Below are 19,696 nucleotides of genomic sequence, written 5' to 3'. Positions count from 1 at the left end.
AAGTTTGAGTTCTTATAGATTTTTTCAGAGAGATAAAATATTATATCATATATTAAACCGTTTCGAAAGTGCTAACTCTTGATAGCATGTCATTCAGGTACTCGTACATACTCGGCAGCTGTGAATTATGCACGTGTGGGGTTGGATATAAAAAGAAAGTCAGTCGATTTTGCAGACGCATAAAGATTTTAACACCTTGAGAAACTGGTAGACATGGTTGATGGTTGAAATTTCTTTGAAAAGATGCGGCTACTTTCAGACCCGAACATACTCATTGAACAACCAACAAGGTGATCTAATCAACGATGCCCAGAGCGTACTGAATTTAAAAAAGGCAAACTTTTTCTGCTAAATGGCAGTGAAAATGCGACAGCCGGAGATGATAAACCCGAAATCAAAGTTGAAGTCGATAGATGGAATAGACATTATAATATTCGACTATGACGAAGTACGAATATCAAAGCGACAGGAGCCGATGACCTATCGACCGAGCTATACGAATATGGTGGCTAGGAACGTTTAAGGTGTATCAGATGCTTTGTAGAATATGGAATATAAGCATGACCGATGATTAGAAGCTAAGTGTGCTCTGTCCAATCCATATGGGGATGCTATTCTATCGCATATAAGGTTCTATCTAGCGTACTGCGTGAGTTTAAAACTTATTCCCAACGAACTGATTGGATCCTATCCGTGATCCGACCTATTAAACCTATTATTGACCAGATATGCAATATGAGCCTAGTCTTGGTATAAACCAAAGAACCGATGCGTATCACTTTTTCAGGTAATTTCTTGGCCAAAGAAGCTAAGTGTATGGTTTCAAACTCTACAAAGAATTACTTCCATCCAGCTACTTGTATATGGTGCAGAAGCGTGAACAATGTCGCCATCCGATGATTTATGGTCCTTTGATGATGTAGAACGCAGGCAATAGAACGATGAACTGTGCGCATTATACGACGACAATGATATAGTTTAGCGATTAAAAAGGCAGCGGCTACGCGTTTGGACGGAAGCACTCCAGGTATGAAGATGTTCGACGCAGTACACGCTGATGGAAGCAGAGGAAGCGGAAGATCTCCACTTCGTTGGAAAAATCAGTTGGAGAAGAACGCAGTTTCAATTGGTATTTCCAAACGGCGACAAACTGCGAGAAGTAGAAACGAACGGCGCGCCATTGTTGATTCGGTTACTATGCCAATGTAGTAGTATCAGTACTTTCATATATTTAAAAATCATTATAACAAAAAAAAAACCGTTCTCATATCAAATTTCCTGTAATTACGCATACATACATACATGTGTATGTGTTATCAGCTTAACGAAGCCCGTAGTACAATCGCTAAAAAATGCATACTTCACGAGAGGCACGCAGAAATGTTCGGGCAGTTATTGTGAAAACAAGTGCTTGACAATAAGTACTAAATAGTGCACGGAAGTTTTGATATTATTTTGAGGTAAGAGCTATTCAATTCAATCGACGGTTGTACCAGATAAGCGCGTTTGCAAAAGTGAGAAAACACCTTAAGTGAAGTGGACTAATATTAGATGAAAGACCAAATCTGTTCGTTTATCCGAAATAATGTCTTCTGCGAAAGGTCATACGAAGCGCATATAGAGCAATGGCGAATGCCTGATTGCTGGAAAAATGAATTTAGCATATCTAAGGTCAATTAAGTCAGTGTAATAAGCACTCGAGTTTGTGGAAAAACTTATTTCCAACGTTTTTGAGGGTTTTTTTCAACGAGTCTGTTTTGATCTAGATTAATCAATACATAAGTACTATATGTTAACAATTTCTATAATATATGGTACACATATAGATGGTATATTATATATACTTGTTCTTGGAACCCAAACAAGTAAACAATTTTCAACCGACAGCTTTGATAAGACTCATAACAATCCGAATTCTACTATATTTTGCCACACACTCAAATCTTTATTGTGTAGAAAAAGGGTTTTAATTTATGGTGAAATTAATTTTTCTTGAAATCTATAAACTTGAAAAGAGTTGCTCCGATCTGATTTTGAAAATTTGCTCATTGCAAATGCTTAACTTTTGCTCAAGAGATCTGAAAGGTAAGGGAAGGTAAGAGACATGTGGACTTCTAAGATTTTGGCAAGTATGTAGGTCCTGTAGGAAGATGATATTTCTATATACAATGTAGTGTGAAAATCAAACGATAATCATGAGGATATTTTTGCAGATATCTGGAATGAATTTAACCCTTCCTGATCAGCCTTTAAGTTTGCCATAACTTCGAATTGCTTCATTATAAATTTAGTATACTAAATAGGCGCTACGTTGGCGAACAAGATGCCTACGATTTATCAACTCAGCGCGGTCGTTCGGATACTTATTCTGCTCGCTCTCTGCGGTCTTAGTAATGCACAAATGCTTGACGGTAAATATACGGCAATATTTAGATATTATAACATTTTATTAGCAGAACTAAGTAATCATTACTGATAAAATTCTAGTTGACGACTTTTGTGATTTCGCTGGCTACGATGGCATATGTTTGGAAGCTAGCAAGTGTACTGACCTGCAGGCCAAAATGCAGGCACTGACTTTGGAAAGCCATCACGTGGGCCGCTGTGGCTTCGGCGTTAGAGAGGAGATTATATGTTGTCCGTAAGATTGATTTGGTATTTCTTCAACATTCTAATTTTATAAAAGTCTTTCACTTTAAAAAAAATATTTGCAGAAAGTGGCAAACACCGGTACAAACTCCACCCAAACTTCCCAACGCGTTTATAGATCTCTCCAAACAGCCTGAGTTTGAATACAAGCCGCCGCTAGATGGTGCGCTTAGTGATAGTTCTATTCTCAGCACTACAAGTACACCTATAAATTTTCAACAAAATGGCAACAATTTCCAAGAGCACGTACAAGATGAAGAGGACAGATTAAAATTGTTATTCAATGGCAACTTTGGTCAAGCTGGAAATGGGAATAATGTGCGGGAATGGAAAGGCGACTCTGCACCAGCTGTAAATGAAAATAATAACGGCTTCTTCATTGCAAATCCAGTACCGAATGTACAGGATAACCAAAATTTAAATGGCAACCCTGTTGTCGAAGAAAATGAAAGATTTAATGCCATATTCGGGAACGGAAATGATAATAGCCCAGATGAAAAGAAGGCCAATTCTTTTCCGGTTGTAAATGAAAATAATAACGGATTCTTCATTGCAAATCCAGTGGCGAATGTACAGGGTAACCAGTTAAATGGTTACCCTGTTATCGATGAAAATGATAGATTAAATGCCATATTCGGTGATAACTCTGCACAGAATGGAAATGAAAATAGTCAAGACGAAAAGAAGGTCAATTCATTTCCGGTTGTAAATGAAAATAGTAACGGCTTCTTCATTGCAAATCCAGTACCGAATGTACAGGATAACCAAAATTTAAATGGCAACCCTGCTGTCGATGAAAATGAAAGAATGAATGCTATATTCGGCAATAACCACGAGCAGATCGGAAATGATAATAGTCAAGATGAAAAGAAAGCCAATTCTTTTCCGGTTGTAAATGAAAATAACAACGGATTCTTCAGTGGAAATCCAGTGGCGAATGTACAGGATAACCAAAATTTTAATGGCAACCCTGTTGTCGATGAAAATGAAAGAATAAATGCCATATTCAGTGTTAACCCTGAACAGATCGGAAATGATAATAGTCAAGATGAAAAGAAGGTGAATTCTTTTCCGGTTGTAAATGAAAATAATAACGGATTTTTCATTGCAAATCCACTGCCAAACGTACAGGATAACCAGTTAAATGGTTACCCTGTTATCGATGAAAATGATAGATTAAATGCCATATTCGGTGATAACTCTGCACAGAATGGAAATGAAAATAGTCAAGATGAAAAGAAGGTCAATTCATTTCCGGTTGTGAATGAAAATAATAACAGATTCTTGATTGCAAATCCAGTGGCGAATCTACAGAACAACCAAAATTTAAATGGCAACCCTGCTGTCGATGAAAATGAAAGAATGAATGCTATATTCGGCAATAATCTTGAACATAACAGAAATGATGAAAGTAAAGAGGAAACTAAAACAAATCCTGTACCGTTCGTAAATGGAAATAATAACGGATTCTTCAGTGCAACTCCAGTGCCGAATGTACAAGGCAATGGAGAATTTATTGGTAACCCGGTGGTCGATGCAAATGAAAGTGTGAAAGCTGTATTCGATAATAACCCTGTACATGTAGGAAGTGATAATAGTAAGGACGAAGGGAAGGTAAACCCTCTTTTGTTAGTAAATGGAAATAATAACGGTATTTTCAATCAAAATCCAATACCGAATGTAGAGGGCAACCAAAAGTTAAATGGTAACCCTGTTATTGATGAAAATGAAAGATTTAATGCTTTATTCAACCCTCTGCCGATTGATGATGATAGGGTTAGGCCCAGCGGTGTAATTGATCAAGATTCTGCTGAAAATTTAAAAGCTAAAATTAATGCTATTTTCGGTGGTAATCGTGAACAGGTCGGTAATGCTAATGACAACGAGGAGAGCAAGGGAAATCCAGTTCCGGTTATAAATGGAAATAATAACGCGATTTTCAATCAAAATCCAATATCGAGTGTACAGAACAATCAAAAGTTAAACGGTAACCCTTTTTCGACGAGAATGAAAGATTTAAAGCGCTATTCAATGGCAACCCTGGTAAAAGTGGAAGTGTAAGTAGTATTGGGAAATGGAAAGGAAATATTGTTCCAGTTATTGCCGAAAACAATAATGGCTTATTCAATGAAAATCCAGTGTCGAATATACAGGCTAATCAAAAGGCAAATGGTAATCCTTTTTTCGATGAAAATGAAAGATTTAATGCTATATTTAATGGCAATCCCATCCCGAAGGAAAACCATATAGGTGGACTAAATGGTGTAATTAGTCAAAATCCTGCTATTTTCGGCGGTAAATCTGTACAGCTTGAAGATACAAACAACAGTGGGGAATTGCATGGAAAACCTCCGGGTGAATGAACTGATCCATAATAATGCAGCAATGGTTGGAAAAGGTATATTAGATGAAAAAGCATTAATAAATGCTATATTAAAAGGTCAATTAGAAAGCAGCGCTGAGCATTTTATATTTAATGATAAGCCATTACGGGGCAGACCTATAAATAGGAGAAGACACAGTACATTCATGGAAAACCGCAGTACTTTCAATAATGGACATTTTAACATGAGAAATCATAGACGGTTTGAAGAAGCAACACACCGAAGAAGCCAGGGAGTTTATAGAGGGTCCAATAGAAATACACGCATTCGATTCGCAAATAATTAAATGAAAATTATATTATTGAATTGGCGATATTCTAAATTACTTCTAAATATCATTTATATTATATTTACATATCATATATAAATACTAAATATTTAAATAATACAGTAAGCTTTTTCGATTTTAGTACTGGGCTTTAAAATTTGTGCATTTCAATATTTGTTTTTACTCACGCATTTAATTAGTTAATCAATTTGAGTGAAATTTATATGAATTTAAAACTTAAGTGATAAGAAGATTCCGGGAGCACAGGTTTCTTACCAAAAGCATTATATTACATAAGTAAATATTGGCCAAGAACGCAAAAAAATTCTCGAAATCCTCAGTATATGTTTGCCATATCGATATTTGTGCTGGTTTGCTTGAATTTTGGACCTGATATCCGCGGCGAAGGAAGCTATGAACTGTGTTTTGAAGCAGTTTTACAAAACTTTTGAAGTGATCCAGATTAATTTCAGTCAATTTATGCCATTGACCAAAGGTAAATCTACTTCAATTTGGCTAAAGTTGAACAGGTGAGGAGAAAGTTTTGGGACAATTATCTTTGATAATTTTAACTGAATAATCTCATTTGGTCCATCCTTCTTCGCAATCTTGCATGTGTTGTTCACTGTCTAGCGCCCATCGAGCTCATATGAAGCCCGTTGGGATAGTCGCAAGAGAACAACGGAGCTCCGATCACTTCCCAGCCCTTTTTTACAACTTCTTCGGCGTTATGGTTTCCAGTGAATCGACAGCAACCTCTGCTTGAGAGACTTGTAAAGTATCATGATACTACTGTTATTGGTGAGCTATAATCAGAACAGGGATGGAAAAACGTCTATTATGTCCCTTGTAATCCGGACCGAAATTCTCTACCCGTATTCTCTAATCCGGCTCACATGTTTATTATTCACTACATTCGCTTTTATGTTTTATTGTTTTAAGTTTTTTTTTGGAATATGTGTATTATTTGTTATAATAAACAAACAGATTTTATAAATATTTTTTCATAAACATAGTTCTGATATTTTTGTAATCCGATATCCTTATATTCCGAAGGGGCCGGTTTTTGATCATTACCTGGCCTCTACCGTTCATGTACTAATGTTTTGGTGAGCTCCCATCAAACATTATGGAAAACACACTTAGGTTCTTTTATACTTCGACCAAAAACATTAGGAATGAAATCTGCAAACATTTTTTATCATAAACTTTGACTATTTTTGTTGATTTTACTCCGAACATTTTCACATACGAGGGCTATTTGTGTTGTTTACAGTAACTTAAAATATTCTTCTCGACCAAAAATGGAATTAAATCGCAAACATTTCCACGCGACTATATTTTACAACTTCCGACGTGGATGAAGTCTTCAAGAGAGCATAGTTGAATTTAAATCAATTAAATCAATTGAGGTAGCAGATCACTCCAAGACGAAATTCTGGGAAGGTCGTCCAAAAACTATTGACGTTATGTGCAAACTAGTATTGCAAGATTATCATGTGACCTATCGTGTGATTGAGACAACTATAGGCATTATGGTACTGGCATACAAGTACATTAAATAATGCATAAACATTTGACTGTAAGAAAAATTTATTCACGTTGGATTCTACACAATTTGTCAATCGCTCACTAATCGCTCCGTGGCGGTTGGTCGAGAAAAATGTTAATAAAATGCAATAGCGATGAGCCCGAAAGTAAACAGCCGTCGATTTGAAGGGTGTAAACACCCAGATGAGCCGAATCCAACAAAAGTTGTTAGCACACTTCCAAGCAAATGGTTGCCTCTTTTTATGCGGGCTGTCTTTCCAGAAATCAGGAAAACCAACCACAGTAGACGGATCGCTCTTAACCACGATTATGCGAGCTCTCACACATCGATTGAGAGAATTGCATTTTTGAGCATTCAAAACAGCGATTTAATTAGTCATCGTCCATACCATCCTGACTTGGCCCCAATGTATAATTTCGGCATCTTTTTACGAATAGCTTCGCGCAGACGACGCATTATACTTAAATAATATGCCTTGAAGACAGTTTGGCCAGCCGGAAGGAATTCGGTGAACACTACACCTCGAAAATCGAAGAAAACTATCAACGTAACTTTGATTTTTAAACTGCTTTGACGTGGTTTTTTCGGCTACGATTCATTTTTGCCACGATATTCGGGATCGTCTGTTTCCAGGTCGCAAGCATAGATCCTAAACTCATCGTCAGTAATAATACGTTTTATAACATCCTGGTAGTCGGAAAGCATTGTTACACAGACGTTAATGCGGCGCTGTTTTACGAAAAGATTGATTGACCAATCGTGCTGATTAGTTCCACTTCACTTTTCTGAGGCTCCAATGATCGTTTAAAATGGTTTTCACTGATCCTTCCAATATTTCAACCATGCCAGTGAGACCTCTGACTGCTAACCGCCTATTCTCAAGCACCAATCAATTCTTTCATTTTGTTGACTTGTTGATCATCAGTTGATGTTGTGTTGATGGCCGTCGTGGACCTGGTTCGTTGTCAACGCGTTCGCAACTCTCTTTGAATAACTTGCAGCAATCAAAAACATTGCTCTCCACAAACAATAATGACTTAGGTAGGCTTTTCCAACATTCTAAACGTTTCAACAACCGAAAATTTTATTCCGAAAACAAAATTCTATGGAATTTCCTTATTGAATAATTTTCAGTCAACACTGATGATTATTTTGATGTGACATTTGGCGCAGATGTCACTGATATCCAACATAGAAAAAACATTTTTCGACGGATGGGTTTTAGCGCGAAATTTAAGTTAAAAAGTCCTACTATTTATTTACTTTTGTTTTCGATAATTAATAAATTGCGTGTAAAGACTCTCTACACTATATTTACAAATTAGAGTAAAATTTGTTTTTCGCACGTGTGGCAACTCTTTAAAAACATGCCAAATTTTACTGACTAAAAATTCTATATTTAAAAAATATTTATTTCAAAATATGTTTATATTTAAAAGTCGATGAAATCAGCAAACGATTTATATAATAACAAAAAAGTCTTTAAAATGTTTTGAATAACACTTTCTGGTGCTGAGAAGTTTATAGTTAAGCTTATATGTTTTTGGTATATGACAGCAAAACATATATAGCATCAAATCTGCTGTCAGCTGCTAAGCCGATTTTCATATATTTACGCTCACTATCCCCACTTTCTCTCTTTTCGCTTCTTTGGCTAAGTTGGCAATTAACCTAAGTCTACTTGAACTGCTAAGCTGAGCTTATCTGGTCGGAAAACATATGTACATACATAAGTATTTATTTTTGGCTGCCTTAAATACTCGGCATATATGTATGTACATATGTATAAGCATGTCTCTCAAAGTGACGTAAATTCAGAAGCTTGGCTCTCCAGCAACACAGCACACAATTGAGCTGGCCAGTGTTCACTAGCGCACCAATTGGAGTAGATTTGTGCCAATCTCTTCAACTACTTTTTACTAAATTTTACTCTACTCGGAAGCATAAGTTGGTGTAGGAGTTTCTCGGGATTTTTGGGGTTAAGATGGGCTTATATGTTAACAAAGAAGTTTTTGAAGTATGCAAAAAAAATATTTTTTTTAGTATAATACATTTTTTTATTATTTTGTTTTTTAATTTTTTTTTTTTAATTTTTTGTTTAATTTTTTTTATTTTTTTTTTTTATTTCTTTTATTAATTTTTTTATTAATTTTTTTTCATTAATTTATTTTATTAATTAATTATTTTTTTAATTTTTTTTAATTTTTTTTTATTTTTTTTTTTTTTTTTTTTTTTAATTTTTTTATTAATTTTTTTTAATTTTTTTTTAATTTTTTTTTTTTTTTTTATTTTTTTTTATTAATTTTTCTTTTAATAATTTTTTTATTATTTTTTTTATTTTTTTTATTAATTTTTTTTAAATTTTTATTTTATTTTTTTATTTTTTTATATTTTTTTTAATTTTTTTTAATTTTTTTATTATTTTTTTTTTAATAATTTTTTTTTATAAATTTTTTTTTAATTTTTTGATTAATTTTTTTAATTTTTTTTAGTTTTTTCTTGTAGTTTTTCGTTTTAATTTTTAAATAATTTTTGTTAATTTTTTATTAATTTTTTTATTTTATTTTTTAAATTTTTTTATTAATTTTTTTTAATTTTTTTATTAATTTTTTTTATTAATTTTTTTATTATTTTTTTACTAATTTTTTTAAATTAATTTTTTATTTATTAATTTTTTGATTAATTATTTTTTATTAATTTTTTTGTATTAATTATAAGTTTTTTAGTAGTATGCTCCACAAATTCTTTTTATACTACGCTTTTCTTTCGCCTTCTACTACGCTTTTCAAGCGGAGTGCGCTGAGAGCTCGAGATCTTGTTGCAGCTCAGCTCGCCAGACAGTGCTCGCTTAGCAGTGGCGTGTTGCTGAACACCGCATATTAAAAGTAGAACTAGAATGTTGTTTTGGAAAAAACTCCATTACTCTAATTATAACTAAAAAACTAATAAAAAAGAAGAAATATATTTTTCATCACGCGACCAAATCACTGCGGTTGAAAGGTTCGTTTAAATTTTGCATACTTTGTTTACAATTACATATTAACCGAAAATTAAAAACAAAAAACAAAAAAAAATTACAAACCGGATGAGCAACTGTTGAGTACGCGCGAAAAACGCAGCAAAAGTGTGTATAAAAACACAAACACACACACAGCACAAATCGCTTTCTTAAGCAATAAAAGTAAGGAAACAAAATAAAGCGCAAAAAACAATAACAACAAAACACAAGCAGTGTCATATAGTGTATCAACATATTTATTAATTGCCAATGGCAAAGTGATAAGACTGACAACAAGCGCAGCTTTCGACTATATACATACATACCTACAAACATACTTGTATATATGTAAATAGATGTGCTACTAATCTATCGATATACTATATATACAATACATATGTATGTAAAAAATACATTTGCGTGTATTGCAAAAACAATTTTTGTGACGGGGATAACTTCGCACAGGTCTTTATGAAAGGTAGAATCCCTACAGCGGGGTGATTTTTATATTTCGCAATATGATTATTGTTGATTTTTAATATATAGTATATGTGCTCTACTACAAATACATACAAAAAAAATGACGACCTAAATTGATAACAAAACTAACTGATTTTTTGTTTTGATAAGTTCAAATTCAACAAAAAACAAGACAAAACCTTAACGTTAATCTGAATCGGTGAGTTTGGCTCGCAGCTAGGAAGAATATATCTTGTCAAATAAAAGGATTTTCCATTTAAAACCTGGATCGATTAGTATGTATGGCAGATGTATGCTGTAGTGAGATATTTTTTCAACTATTTGCCGGATGAACTTCAAAAATTTTGGAGAATATTCTTAAATATGAGTATGTACAGTTTCAATCGATATACTTTGAGATAAAAGAGTACGTGGAAATTGTAATTTATAGTAAATTCTCCGGGTAAATGATATTTCAAAAATATGTATTTTGCAAAGTGCTAAGTAGGACTATCCTTAATTACTATGCCAAATATGAGCGCGATCTGTCAACCAGTTTATTTACAGCAGCTGTTTAAGTCGGTACACCTCAGTAGTGCGTTGCGATTTTTACAATGGATGAAAAAATATCGAACAAAGAATTTGTCTCAAATTTTGTATTTCTAACCATATTTCGTGTGCGCAATCGTTGCGAGTGTTGGAAAAGGCTAACGGTGATTCAGTTAATCAAAAATACAAACTTACAAGTGGTACAAAGCCTTCAAAGATGGTCGAGAGATCGTTCAAGAATGCCTCATTCTGGACGACCTTCGATCTCTTCAACTGATGAAACTATTAAAAAAGTTAAAGCATCAAAATCGTCAGGCAAGTACAAGATGCGTTCCAAAGTAAACAGGACTTTAAAAAAACAACAATAGAACAACTGGTTTTTTCGGCAAAATCAATTTATTTTATTCAAAATAGTCTCTTTCTGCTTCAATACAGCTTTTTGCACCCTCCAAAAGCATGTCGAATGAGTGTTTTAGCTCGTTGGCTGGTATGGCCGCCAGTGTGCCGGTGCAAGCCTTTGAATGGCCTCTACGTCTGCATAACGCATTCCTTTCATGGGCAAATGTATTTTTCCGAAAAGGAAGAAGTCGCACGGTGCCATATCAGGTGAATACGGGGAGTGGTTAATGGTTAAAATGTGATTTTTGGTCAAATAATCGTCTTTCGAATGTTGGATTCTGAACAATTTTTGGTCGTCAGTCAATTTGTGCGGAACAAATCGTGCACACACCTTTCGTAAGCCCAAATGTTCGGTCAAAATGCGATAAATCGATGTTTTGGAGATGTTCAATTCCATTTCCATGTATTCAATGATGATTTCGGCTGATTTTTGTTGAATTCACGCACAGTTTCGATGGAATTTCCGGTGATCACGGATTTTGATTGGCCCACATGTTGATCGTCATTTATGTCCTCACGACCAATTTGAAAACGTTGAAACCACTCGTGCACTCTGCTACGGGATAGGCAATCATCGCCATAAACTTGTTTCATCAATTGAAACGTTTCGGTGAAAGTTTTACCAATTTTAAAATAAAATGTTGGCTCTTTGTTCGAAGCTCATTTTCGCACCCGTATTGAGGCGTTTGAGTGAGAACATCCGTCGAAAACGGCCGGAATTGTTGAACAAATATTCATGGATTTTACACGATGATAATGCACCACCGCATCGAGCGTTAATTATGGCCGAAATAAGGTCGAAAACGCAATGAATACCATCGATCAACTACCGTATTCACCAGGTTTGGCTCCGTGTGATTTTTTCTTGTTCTTAAATCCGAAATTGCCTTTTTGTGAAACTCGTTTTCAGGCGATCGAAAAGATAAAACCAAATTCGCTGAAGGAGCTGAAGGCCATCTCAAAAAGTGCTTAAGAAAAGTGTTTCGAGTACTGGAAAATTCGTTAGCATAAGTATATTACATCTGGTGGTGTTTTCTTTAAAGGTGACAAAATAAATATTGAGAATTATTCATCAATGTTTTTTTGTCGCCTTTATTATTATTTATTTATTTTATTTACAATTTCTGAGTACTTTTTTGTCACAATGCAATTAATGAAAAAATGATTTTTTCAAATTCGCCAGTGTATATAACAACTTAAGGCTGAAAAAACATTTCATTAGTATTTATTTATGTTAATGAAAAACAATTATATTTTATTAGCAAAAATTACAATTAAATTTTACTACCAAAAAGTCTATTTAGCAATATTTTTGTAATTTACAAGTATTGTTAAAAACATTATATACGCTCATTTTTTTTTAAGAAACCTTTGTTCGTTTGCGAGCTAATTTAACTCGAACACTTTTAACTTTTGTAAAAAAGTATTAATTTTTGTAAAGTGAGAAATTTTATTACCTTTCGCATCAAAAATTACATAATACAATTTCATAAAAAAATATTATTTAATTAGTGTAATAATGAAAAGTGTGGAGAAATACTTTTTACGCTTTTCATTTAAAAGCTCGCAGGTAATAAAAACAATTTCTGATATGGTCTATTTGTCGATTGTGTCATACGAAAGTAGTTCGAAAAGTCGGCGAACTTGGATAAAGAAGTTTCCTTTGTCTAAACTACCGATATTTGACTATTATATGATATAACTGACCTACAAACTGATCGAACCAAATCAAGTTTTGTATGAACAACTTCTTTACTTTTCCAAATATATATTTTTTATTTGTAATATATTATTGTCCAATACAACGCTACAATTTCATAAAATATTTTTCGGAACGGACTACTATAACATATACTTGTAGCTAGAATGCAAACTGACCCATTAAAAACATGATAACGAACTTTTTTAAAATCGTTTATCCAACAAGAAATACATTTGTGAGGGGAATTATGTCCTCGATGTAGCCGAGGTTAAAGGAAATTGCTTGTTCTTAGCATTGACTTTTTAGAGGAAGTTCTTTGTACTTAAAAGCTTAGGGTTTTTGGAAATATTTTAGAATTTGGGCATATATAATTTCATTATATCACGTATTACGGTTCATTAAGCCAAAATATGCAAAACATATATTACCGGTTTCTACTCTAAAAGTAGCAGAGGAAAGTTCCAAATATCTCTCTTAATATAATGTGTGTTTTTTTACAAGTATGTTTTTCGGAGTTGGTCTCTTTGACAGCTGTTACTTCATTTATACCCGATTAGGTTAGCCATTTCATAGTTAACAAACTGTGGAACAAAGTTTAATGGTTTGGTTCGCATGACACATTGGCGCCTTGTTTTCAATCTTATGTCGAGATAATCGCTAAGTCGGTAACTCTAGCAATCTTTGATCGTTTTCACACCATGTTTACTGCAGGTGGTTAATGCGCATCCTCATAGAGGCTGTAGAATGCTACTGCTGCTGTGAAGCGGAGTATTGAAGAAGACCGAAATTAGTCCATCCGCCAAGGCGCGGAATAATTAGAGCTGTTCCCATACACTTTATGAAAGATTTTGTGGAAAGATTTTGGTTTTCCAACTCGTGCAGGAAATGAAGCCGACTGACCACCAAGCGCGTGGCTCGTTCGTTTAATGGCCGCAAAACGAGATGGCCACGGATTTCAGTTTTCACAAGAAAATTTCGTTAAGTGATGAAGCTCACTTTTGGTTGAAAGGGTACTTTAATAAACGAAATTATTGTATTTGGCGTGATGATAATCTACAAGCTATTGTTGAGACGGAGTTATATCGTCAAAATAATGTCACAGTTAATAGGGAACGCTATAGAGCCATGGTTAATGACTTCTTCGTCCCTCGATTGGAGGATGCTGTTGTGAATGACTTTTGATTCTAACAAGACGGCCATGCCGACAAAGACACAGTCAATTTATTGAAAGAAACTTTTGATGAGCGTATTTTGTTGCGTCAGTGGCCCTGTGGCGTGGCGATTTATCAACGTTGGAGTATACCTCATAGTACTGTGGAGTAACTTGTCTACGCAGATAAGCTCGAGACGATTGACGCCTTGGTGGAGTATATTCGGCGCGTTATTGTTGACATACGGCTTGTAGTTGAGAATCGGGCTAACCGGCTGGAACTTATTCGAGCCAGCCACGGCGGTCACTAAAATTCACGAGTTAATTTCAGGAGAGACAGAGAGTTGTTAAAAAAATAATAAAAAATCAAATAAAATGAAATAAAATAAAAAAAATAAAATAAAAAATAAATAAAATAAAAAAAAATAAAATAAAATAAAATAAAATAAAAAAATAAAATAAAAAAAATAAAATAAAAATAAATTAAAATTAAATTAAAAGCCTCACTTAAACTGCGGCTGCACCAATCGCGAAATATAGTTTGTCAATGTCAAGGTTTTCTTCCGCTACCTGCAGCAGTGCGCAAGGTCACACGTATAAAAGTTAATATTTATTTGCTTATAAAACCGGTGTCGAACACAGGTATATATGTACAAATATCTTTACATGCATGAACATTTAATTGCAGATTCGTTCACGGTTCAATGACTTAATACCAACTGTATTGCGTGCAGCTGCCATAACATACATATTGTACATACACACTTCCAGCCAGTTTAAGTGATAAAACTGCACCGCAACGCTTAGAGGCCGCTCAGTAAGAATATTGTGCAAACTGATTTAAATTGTTAATCATATAAAAATCGGAAATGTATTTCAAACACTCTAAATCACGACCAAGTGAACATTACAAGATGCTGCTGCTGCTGTGGAGCGTGTTTGCCGCTCTGCTTGGATTGACCACAGCTCAAATGGAGGGTAAGTAGTCGATATTAGATTTTGATATATATTTATAGGTGAGGTAAATATTAATATACCATGTGATCAAAAATAACCCGGACTGACAAAAAACTACATTTTCAGGTATTTACAATAATAAAATTATTTACTTTTGCTTTCAAAGTAGGCTCCTGACCAAATACAAACAAGCCAAAGCTTAAACCAAATTTCCGTAAACTTGTTATAAGCCTGGGCTGGAATGGTCCTCAGCGAATTTTTTCTTTAGCGAATTTTATATTTTCAGTTTCAGCTCATTTTTAGAACGCTATTTGCTAGATTGTTGTATAGTTTTGAGGTCGCATTCATAATCTGGCCATGTCACCAGTCATGATGCTTTTGACGAATCTTAAGTTCTCAGCAACGTTGTCCAGCATCTGTTTTGCGATCTCTAGTCGACATATTCTTTGCAAAATATTCAAGTATTTTAGTACGAGTCTAGCATTGGCAAGCTTCATACTCAGAAAATTAAACATAACGTGTTGATTCGATCCATTAGAGTTGTTGAGAACCTCTGTTATCTCTCTGATGCCAACCCGAGGATGTTCAAGCACTGTCTCCGAGGCTGATGTTTCGCCTTCTCACTTTAGCTCGCCTTCAAACGGATGTTTTTACCGCTACCCAGAGGATACTTGGTCTAAGACCGGAAGTCGTGAGCTGTTTGAGGCATATGTAAAAGAATCGTATCTGGCCGCTTCCAAGTGAATGGCGGTCAGAGAACTTTCCTCATTTGCGTGAACTTCTACGCATGGTTCCAGCCTACGGCTATGTAAACTGACGTTGAGCAATACCAAAAGCTCCTTCAGGATCGGGAAGGACTTCTCCGATCCGTTCGATAGCAAACGAGGTTTCAGACAAGGCTTCTCGCTAACGTTCGACTTCTTCAATCTACTGGTGGAGAAAATAATTCGACTGCAGAACTTAATCGAGCAGGTACAATATTCCATAAGAGTGTACGTTAGTTCTGCTTTCTCCATACTGGATAAGGAAGCAAAGCAAAGAGATCAGGTAGTGAACGAGGGAAAGTCGAACATATCCTGTCATCAAACAAACAGTCACCGCATTCGCGACTTGGCTCCCACGTTACGGTTGACAGTCATAACTTCGAAGTCGTAGATAATTTCGTCTATCTTGGAACCAATATTAATGGCAAAAACACAGTCAGCCTTGAAATCCAACGCAAAATAACTCTTGCCAACAGGTACTACTTCGGACTGAGTAGGCAATTGAGAAAGAAAGTCCTCTCTCAAAGAACAAAGACCAAACTTTACATGTCACTCATCATCCTTGTCCAGCTATATGGTGAAGAGGCATAGACGATGACAACTTCTGATGAGTTGACGTTACTGGTTTTCTATAGAAAGGTTCTGCGTAGAGGAAGACCTCCACACCGTTGAAAAAACCAGGTGGAAAAGGACCTGGCTGAACTTGAAAAAAAAAAAACAAAAACGATTGGCGCGCTGTTGTTATCTCGTCTAGAAAATTTAGCCATATCCGTCCGACCGTTTGATCTCGATCTGAAATTTTGCACACGTCTTTTTCTCCTTAAAAAGTTGCAAATTTGTCGTAATCGCCGATATCGGGTCACCATAGCATATAGATGTCATACAAACTGACCAATCGAATCTTTGCATGGAAAACATTTTTATTTGACAGAACGTGTTCATAAATTTGGTATGGACTAATCTGACAATATGCTTCAATCTCCGAGCGTATTATTCAGACCTTGTAAAAATATTTTGGTCCGACGAAATACTTGTGAGTTAATATAATACAGCTACCTAACACACATTTCTTTTTTTAATTTCGTTTCAGTAGGTGATCAATGTCAGAATAAAAATTATAGAGGTATTTGCACTGAGGCAAGCAGATGTGCGGATCTGCCGTATGCCATGGCTCAACTGAGCCTGAAAAGACGTGATATAAGCCGATGTGGATTCACAATATTCGAGGAAATTATCTGTTGTCCGTAAGTTGAACGCCTATGGTACTATATACTTGTATACTACATATATAAACGACATTTATAATCTTCAACTACTGCAGCTCCCTCTCCGTTCCCACAACAACCATAAAAACACGATCCGATGATCGTCCAGCTGTGAAAGGTGAGTTCAAAAACATATACCGATTGTATGGCATAAAAATCGATTCTAAACGCACTTTTTCCTACCTGGCAGCTTGCATTGAAATCGATGAACAATTACAGCCGCTGCTTACACCACACATTCTAGGCGGTACACCGGTAGAATTAGGTGAATATCCACATATGGTGGCCATTGGACTGACCGACACAGATGGTGCAGTGGAATATAATTGCGGTGGTACTTTGATTGGGAAGCGCTATGTTTTGACTGCGGCACATTGTTTAGTCACCCGACAAATACCGGTTATGGTGCGTATGGGTGTGGTGAATTTCACGGATACCGAACAAATGAAGGCAGCGGTTGAAATCAAAATTAAGGTAACGCATGTTCATGACCGAATTCAAATATCGTACTATATACCATACATCCTCTCGCAGAAAGTTCACATACATCCGGACTACACGAGCGCTAATGTTTATAACGATGTGGGCTTGCTGGAATTGGAGGACGAAGTTACATATAGCAACAATGTGTTCCCGACATGCCTTTACACCGATCCAGATGATCCGCCAGCCAAATCTGCGCTCTATGTCACCGGCTGGGGTGTCATCAATAGAAGCAGTAAGCAATACACACCATACAAAATTTATTGTCGACATTTTTTTGTTAAACTTTGGCTTTCTTCTTGCTCGTAGCGCGTGAAAAATCGGATGTTTTATTGAAAGCCCGTCAGACGATCGTTGACAACTCGAAATGTAATGAAAGTTACGTAGACAACGGCTTGACGCGTCGCAATAGAGATGGGATCATCGCTAGTCAGTTGTGCGCGCATGACCCGGGTCTAACAAAGGATGCCTGTCAGGGTGACTCAGGCGGTCCGTTGAATTTGGTGGTCGACGAGGCTTTGAATAAATACCGTGTAGTTGGTGTAATTTCAGCTGGCTTCAGTTGTGGCAGTTCCACTCCTGGTCTGTACAGTCGTGTGTCTTCCTTTTTGGACTGGATCGAGAGCATCGTTTGGCCCAGTGGATAGATTTGCTGTTATTTTAGGCTCTATCTTCTCGGAAGTGATAATTTTGAAACACGAAACCACCATATTGCCATACTTTCTCCAAAATAGTTTAGGGGAATATAATTAAATTAAGTAAAGCTTGAATTAATATTATACTATTTATCGGCCCAAAGTAATAATTAAAATAAAGAAACACAAAATTCAGTTATCTAAAACTAAGGGATTAAGAAGATTATTGGGTCAGCAAGACGAGAGAATTTGATTCCGATGAAATTGAAAAAAAGAATATGTATATAGACAGAGGTACGGTTAGGACCTTAGCCCAATCTTAAGAAAGTGTTAACCTGGAATATGGAACATAAAGCCCTCTATATGTATATATGTATGATTAAATATGAAAGAGATTGGTCCGAGTAAAGTGAGCGCGGAAGTCAAATCGATTAAAATTTTTTGTTCCTAGTATGAAAGAATTTCTTTTTATGCCGTGTGAAGTTTGATCTATAAATGTTAATTAGTGCGTTTTTGGCAGCTTAAAAGTTTGTTACGGAATCAATGAAATGTTGCAGAGTTTCTTTTAAGATTCTACTTTGACACGAACTCAAGTTTTTGGTCGCGATGTCATCGAAAACTTGTCTCATGCGAGTCGTTCATTCACCTCTTTTAATGAAGATAACGTGGAAAAAGGTAAGGCGCTTGAAAATTGTCGACTTGACATCGGAGAGATCGCGGAAGATCTCAACATCTCTTATAGTTGGACCCAAACGATTTGGTAAATGGTTTGTGTATGAAGCGTGTCAGTTATAGACTCGTTTAAAGTATCTGAAGCAATTGCGAAAACAACGTCGAGTAGAGGTTGCCGAATAGATCGTTGACAACGTAGCTGAGGACTCTACATTCGTCAAACACATCATTACTGGTGACGAGTCTTTGGACGCCTATATAAAGTCGAAACTGTTCAACAATCGAGTGAAAGACATTCCAAAAATTATCTCAGTCGAGATGGATTGGATTGACTTGGAAAGCTTTATTGAAACGGATAATAGTACTCGTATACGTATTAAAATATATGAAAATGTATATTTTTTGTCAGTCCGGGTCAAAGGATCATATGTACTATATATAGGCCAATATCTCAGGCAGCTTATGAAATGAAGAGAACATATTTTCTATATAAATTGGTTAGCAGTTTCCTCAAGACTGTATTATTGACGTGGAACATGTCGCTTGGCATTATAAGGTCGATTCTATAAATTGGTAATATCGGTTCCTACCTTTCCTCAGCACTAACCTGCTTAATAAAGAGGCTTCTGTTAATGAGAATAAATTTAATGTAAATATATTGCGCTGATTCTAACTGAACAGGTGACCTAGACTATGTGGTAGATGATCTGCGACTTAAACATAATTGTAATGAGTTAGAAATTCCGCTAAACAACGATTTTTGAATTCATAAGAAAATCTTTTTAGAACAACACTTTTAGATTTCTCGTT

General features: G+C 35.4%; 2 protein-coding genes across 9 annotated transcripts; both read left to right on the top strand.

The window, feature by feature from the left end:
• Positions 1–1,366: 1,366 nt before the first annotated feature.
• On the top strand, positions 1,367–4,994 carry LOC126760494 (GATA zinc finger domain-containing protein 14-like). 4 transcript variants are annotated; one of them, XM_050476151.1, is made up of 5 exons: positions 1,367–1,460; positions 2,214–2,411; positions 2,488–2,641; positions 2,715–3,336; positions 3,709–4,994. In XM_050476151.1, exons 2-5 carry the CDS (start codon positions 2,324–2,326, stop codon positions 4,708–4,710), a joined length of 1,866 nt encoding a protein of 621 aa, XP_050332108.1. In that variant the 5' UTR covers positions 1,367–1,460; positions 2,214–2,323; the 3' UTR covers positions 4,711–4,994. The 4 variants fall into 4 exon arrangements, with proteins under 4 accessions (XP_050332108.1, XP_050332107.1, XP_050332105.1 ...); XM_050476150.1 differs by having other exon boundaries at positions 1,368–1,460; positions 2,304–2,411; positions 2,715–4,994; XM_050476148.1 differs by having other exon boundaries at positions 1,368–1,460; positions 2,715–4,994.
• Positions 4,995–9,694: 4,700 nt separating this feature from the next.
• On the top strand, positions 9,695–18,420 carry LOC126760496 (serine protease persephone-like). 5 transcript variants are annotated; one of them, XM_050476157.1, is made up of 8 exons: positions 9,695–10,034; positions 14,799–14,927; positions 15,007–15,088; positions 16,922–17,075; positions 17,153–17,214; positions 17,287–17,570; positions 17,631–17,814; positions 17,889–18,420. In XM_050476157.1, the coding sequence occupies exons 3-8, from the start codon at positions 15,025–15,027 to the stop codon at positions 18,224–18,226; spliced, it is 1,086 nt and encodes a 361-aa protein (XP_050332114.1). In that variant the 5' UTR covers positions 9,695–10,034; positions 14,799–14,927; positions 15,007–15,024; the 3' UTR covers positions 18,227–18,420. The 5 variants fall into 5 exon arrangements, with proteins under 5 accessions (XP_050332114.1, XP_050332111.1, XP_050332113.1 ...); XM_050476154.1 differs by having other exon boundaries at positions 9,695–9,853; positions 14,799–15,088; XM_050476156.1 differs by having other exon boundaries at positions 14,799–15,088; positions 16,925–17,075.
• Positions 18,421–19,696: the final 1,276 nt, after the last annotated feature.

This window comes from Bactrocera neohumeralis, chromosome 5 (genome assembly GCF_024586455.1).
Source record: "Bactrocera neohumeralis isolate Rockhampton chromosome 5, APGP_CSIRO_Bneo_wtdbg2-racon-allhic-juicebox.fasta_v2, whole genome shotgun sequence".
Taxonomy (NCBI): domain Eukaryota; kingdom Metazoa; phylum Arthropoda; class Insecta; order Diptera; family Tephritidae; genus Bactrocera; species Bactrocera neohumeralis.
Note: the sequence above shows the minus strand (reverse complement) of the source record. Positions and strands in the feature narration are given on the sequence as shown.

Bases quoted from the DNA above. Each gene is read 5' to 3' on its own strand.
- LOC126760494 (XM_050476150.1), top strand. From the start codon at position 2,324: ATGCCTACGATTTATCAACTCAGCGCGGTCGTTCGGATACTTATTCTG. The intron at 2,412-2,487 runs GTAAATATACGG...ATAAAATTCTAG, and splicing joins TAATGCACAAATGCTTGACG to TTGACGACTTTTGTGATTTC. The intron at 2,642-2,714 runs GTAAGATTGATT...AAATATTTGCAG, and splicing joins GAGGAGATTATATGTTGTCC to AAAGTGGCAAACACCGGTAC.
- LOC126760496 (XM_050476154.1), top strand. From the start codon at position 14,980: ATGTATTTCAAACACTCTAAATCACGACCAAGTGAACATTACAAGATG. The intron at 17,076-17,152 runs GTAAGTTGAACG...CAACTACTGCAG, and splicing joins GAGGAAATTATCTGTTGTCC to CTCCCTCTCCGTTCCCACAA. The intron at 17,815-17,888 runs GTAAGCAATACA...TCTTGCTCGTAG, and splicing joins GGGTGTCATCAATAGAAGCA to CGCGTGAAAAATCGGATGTT.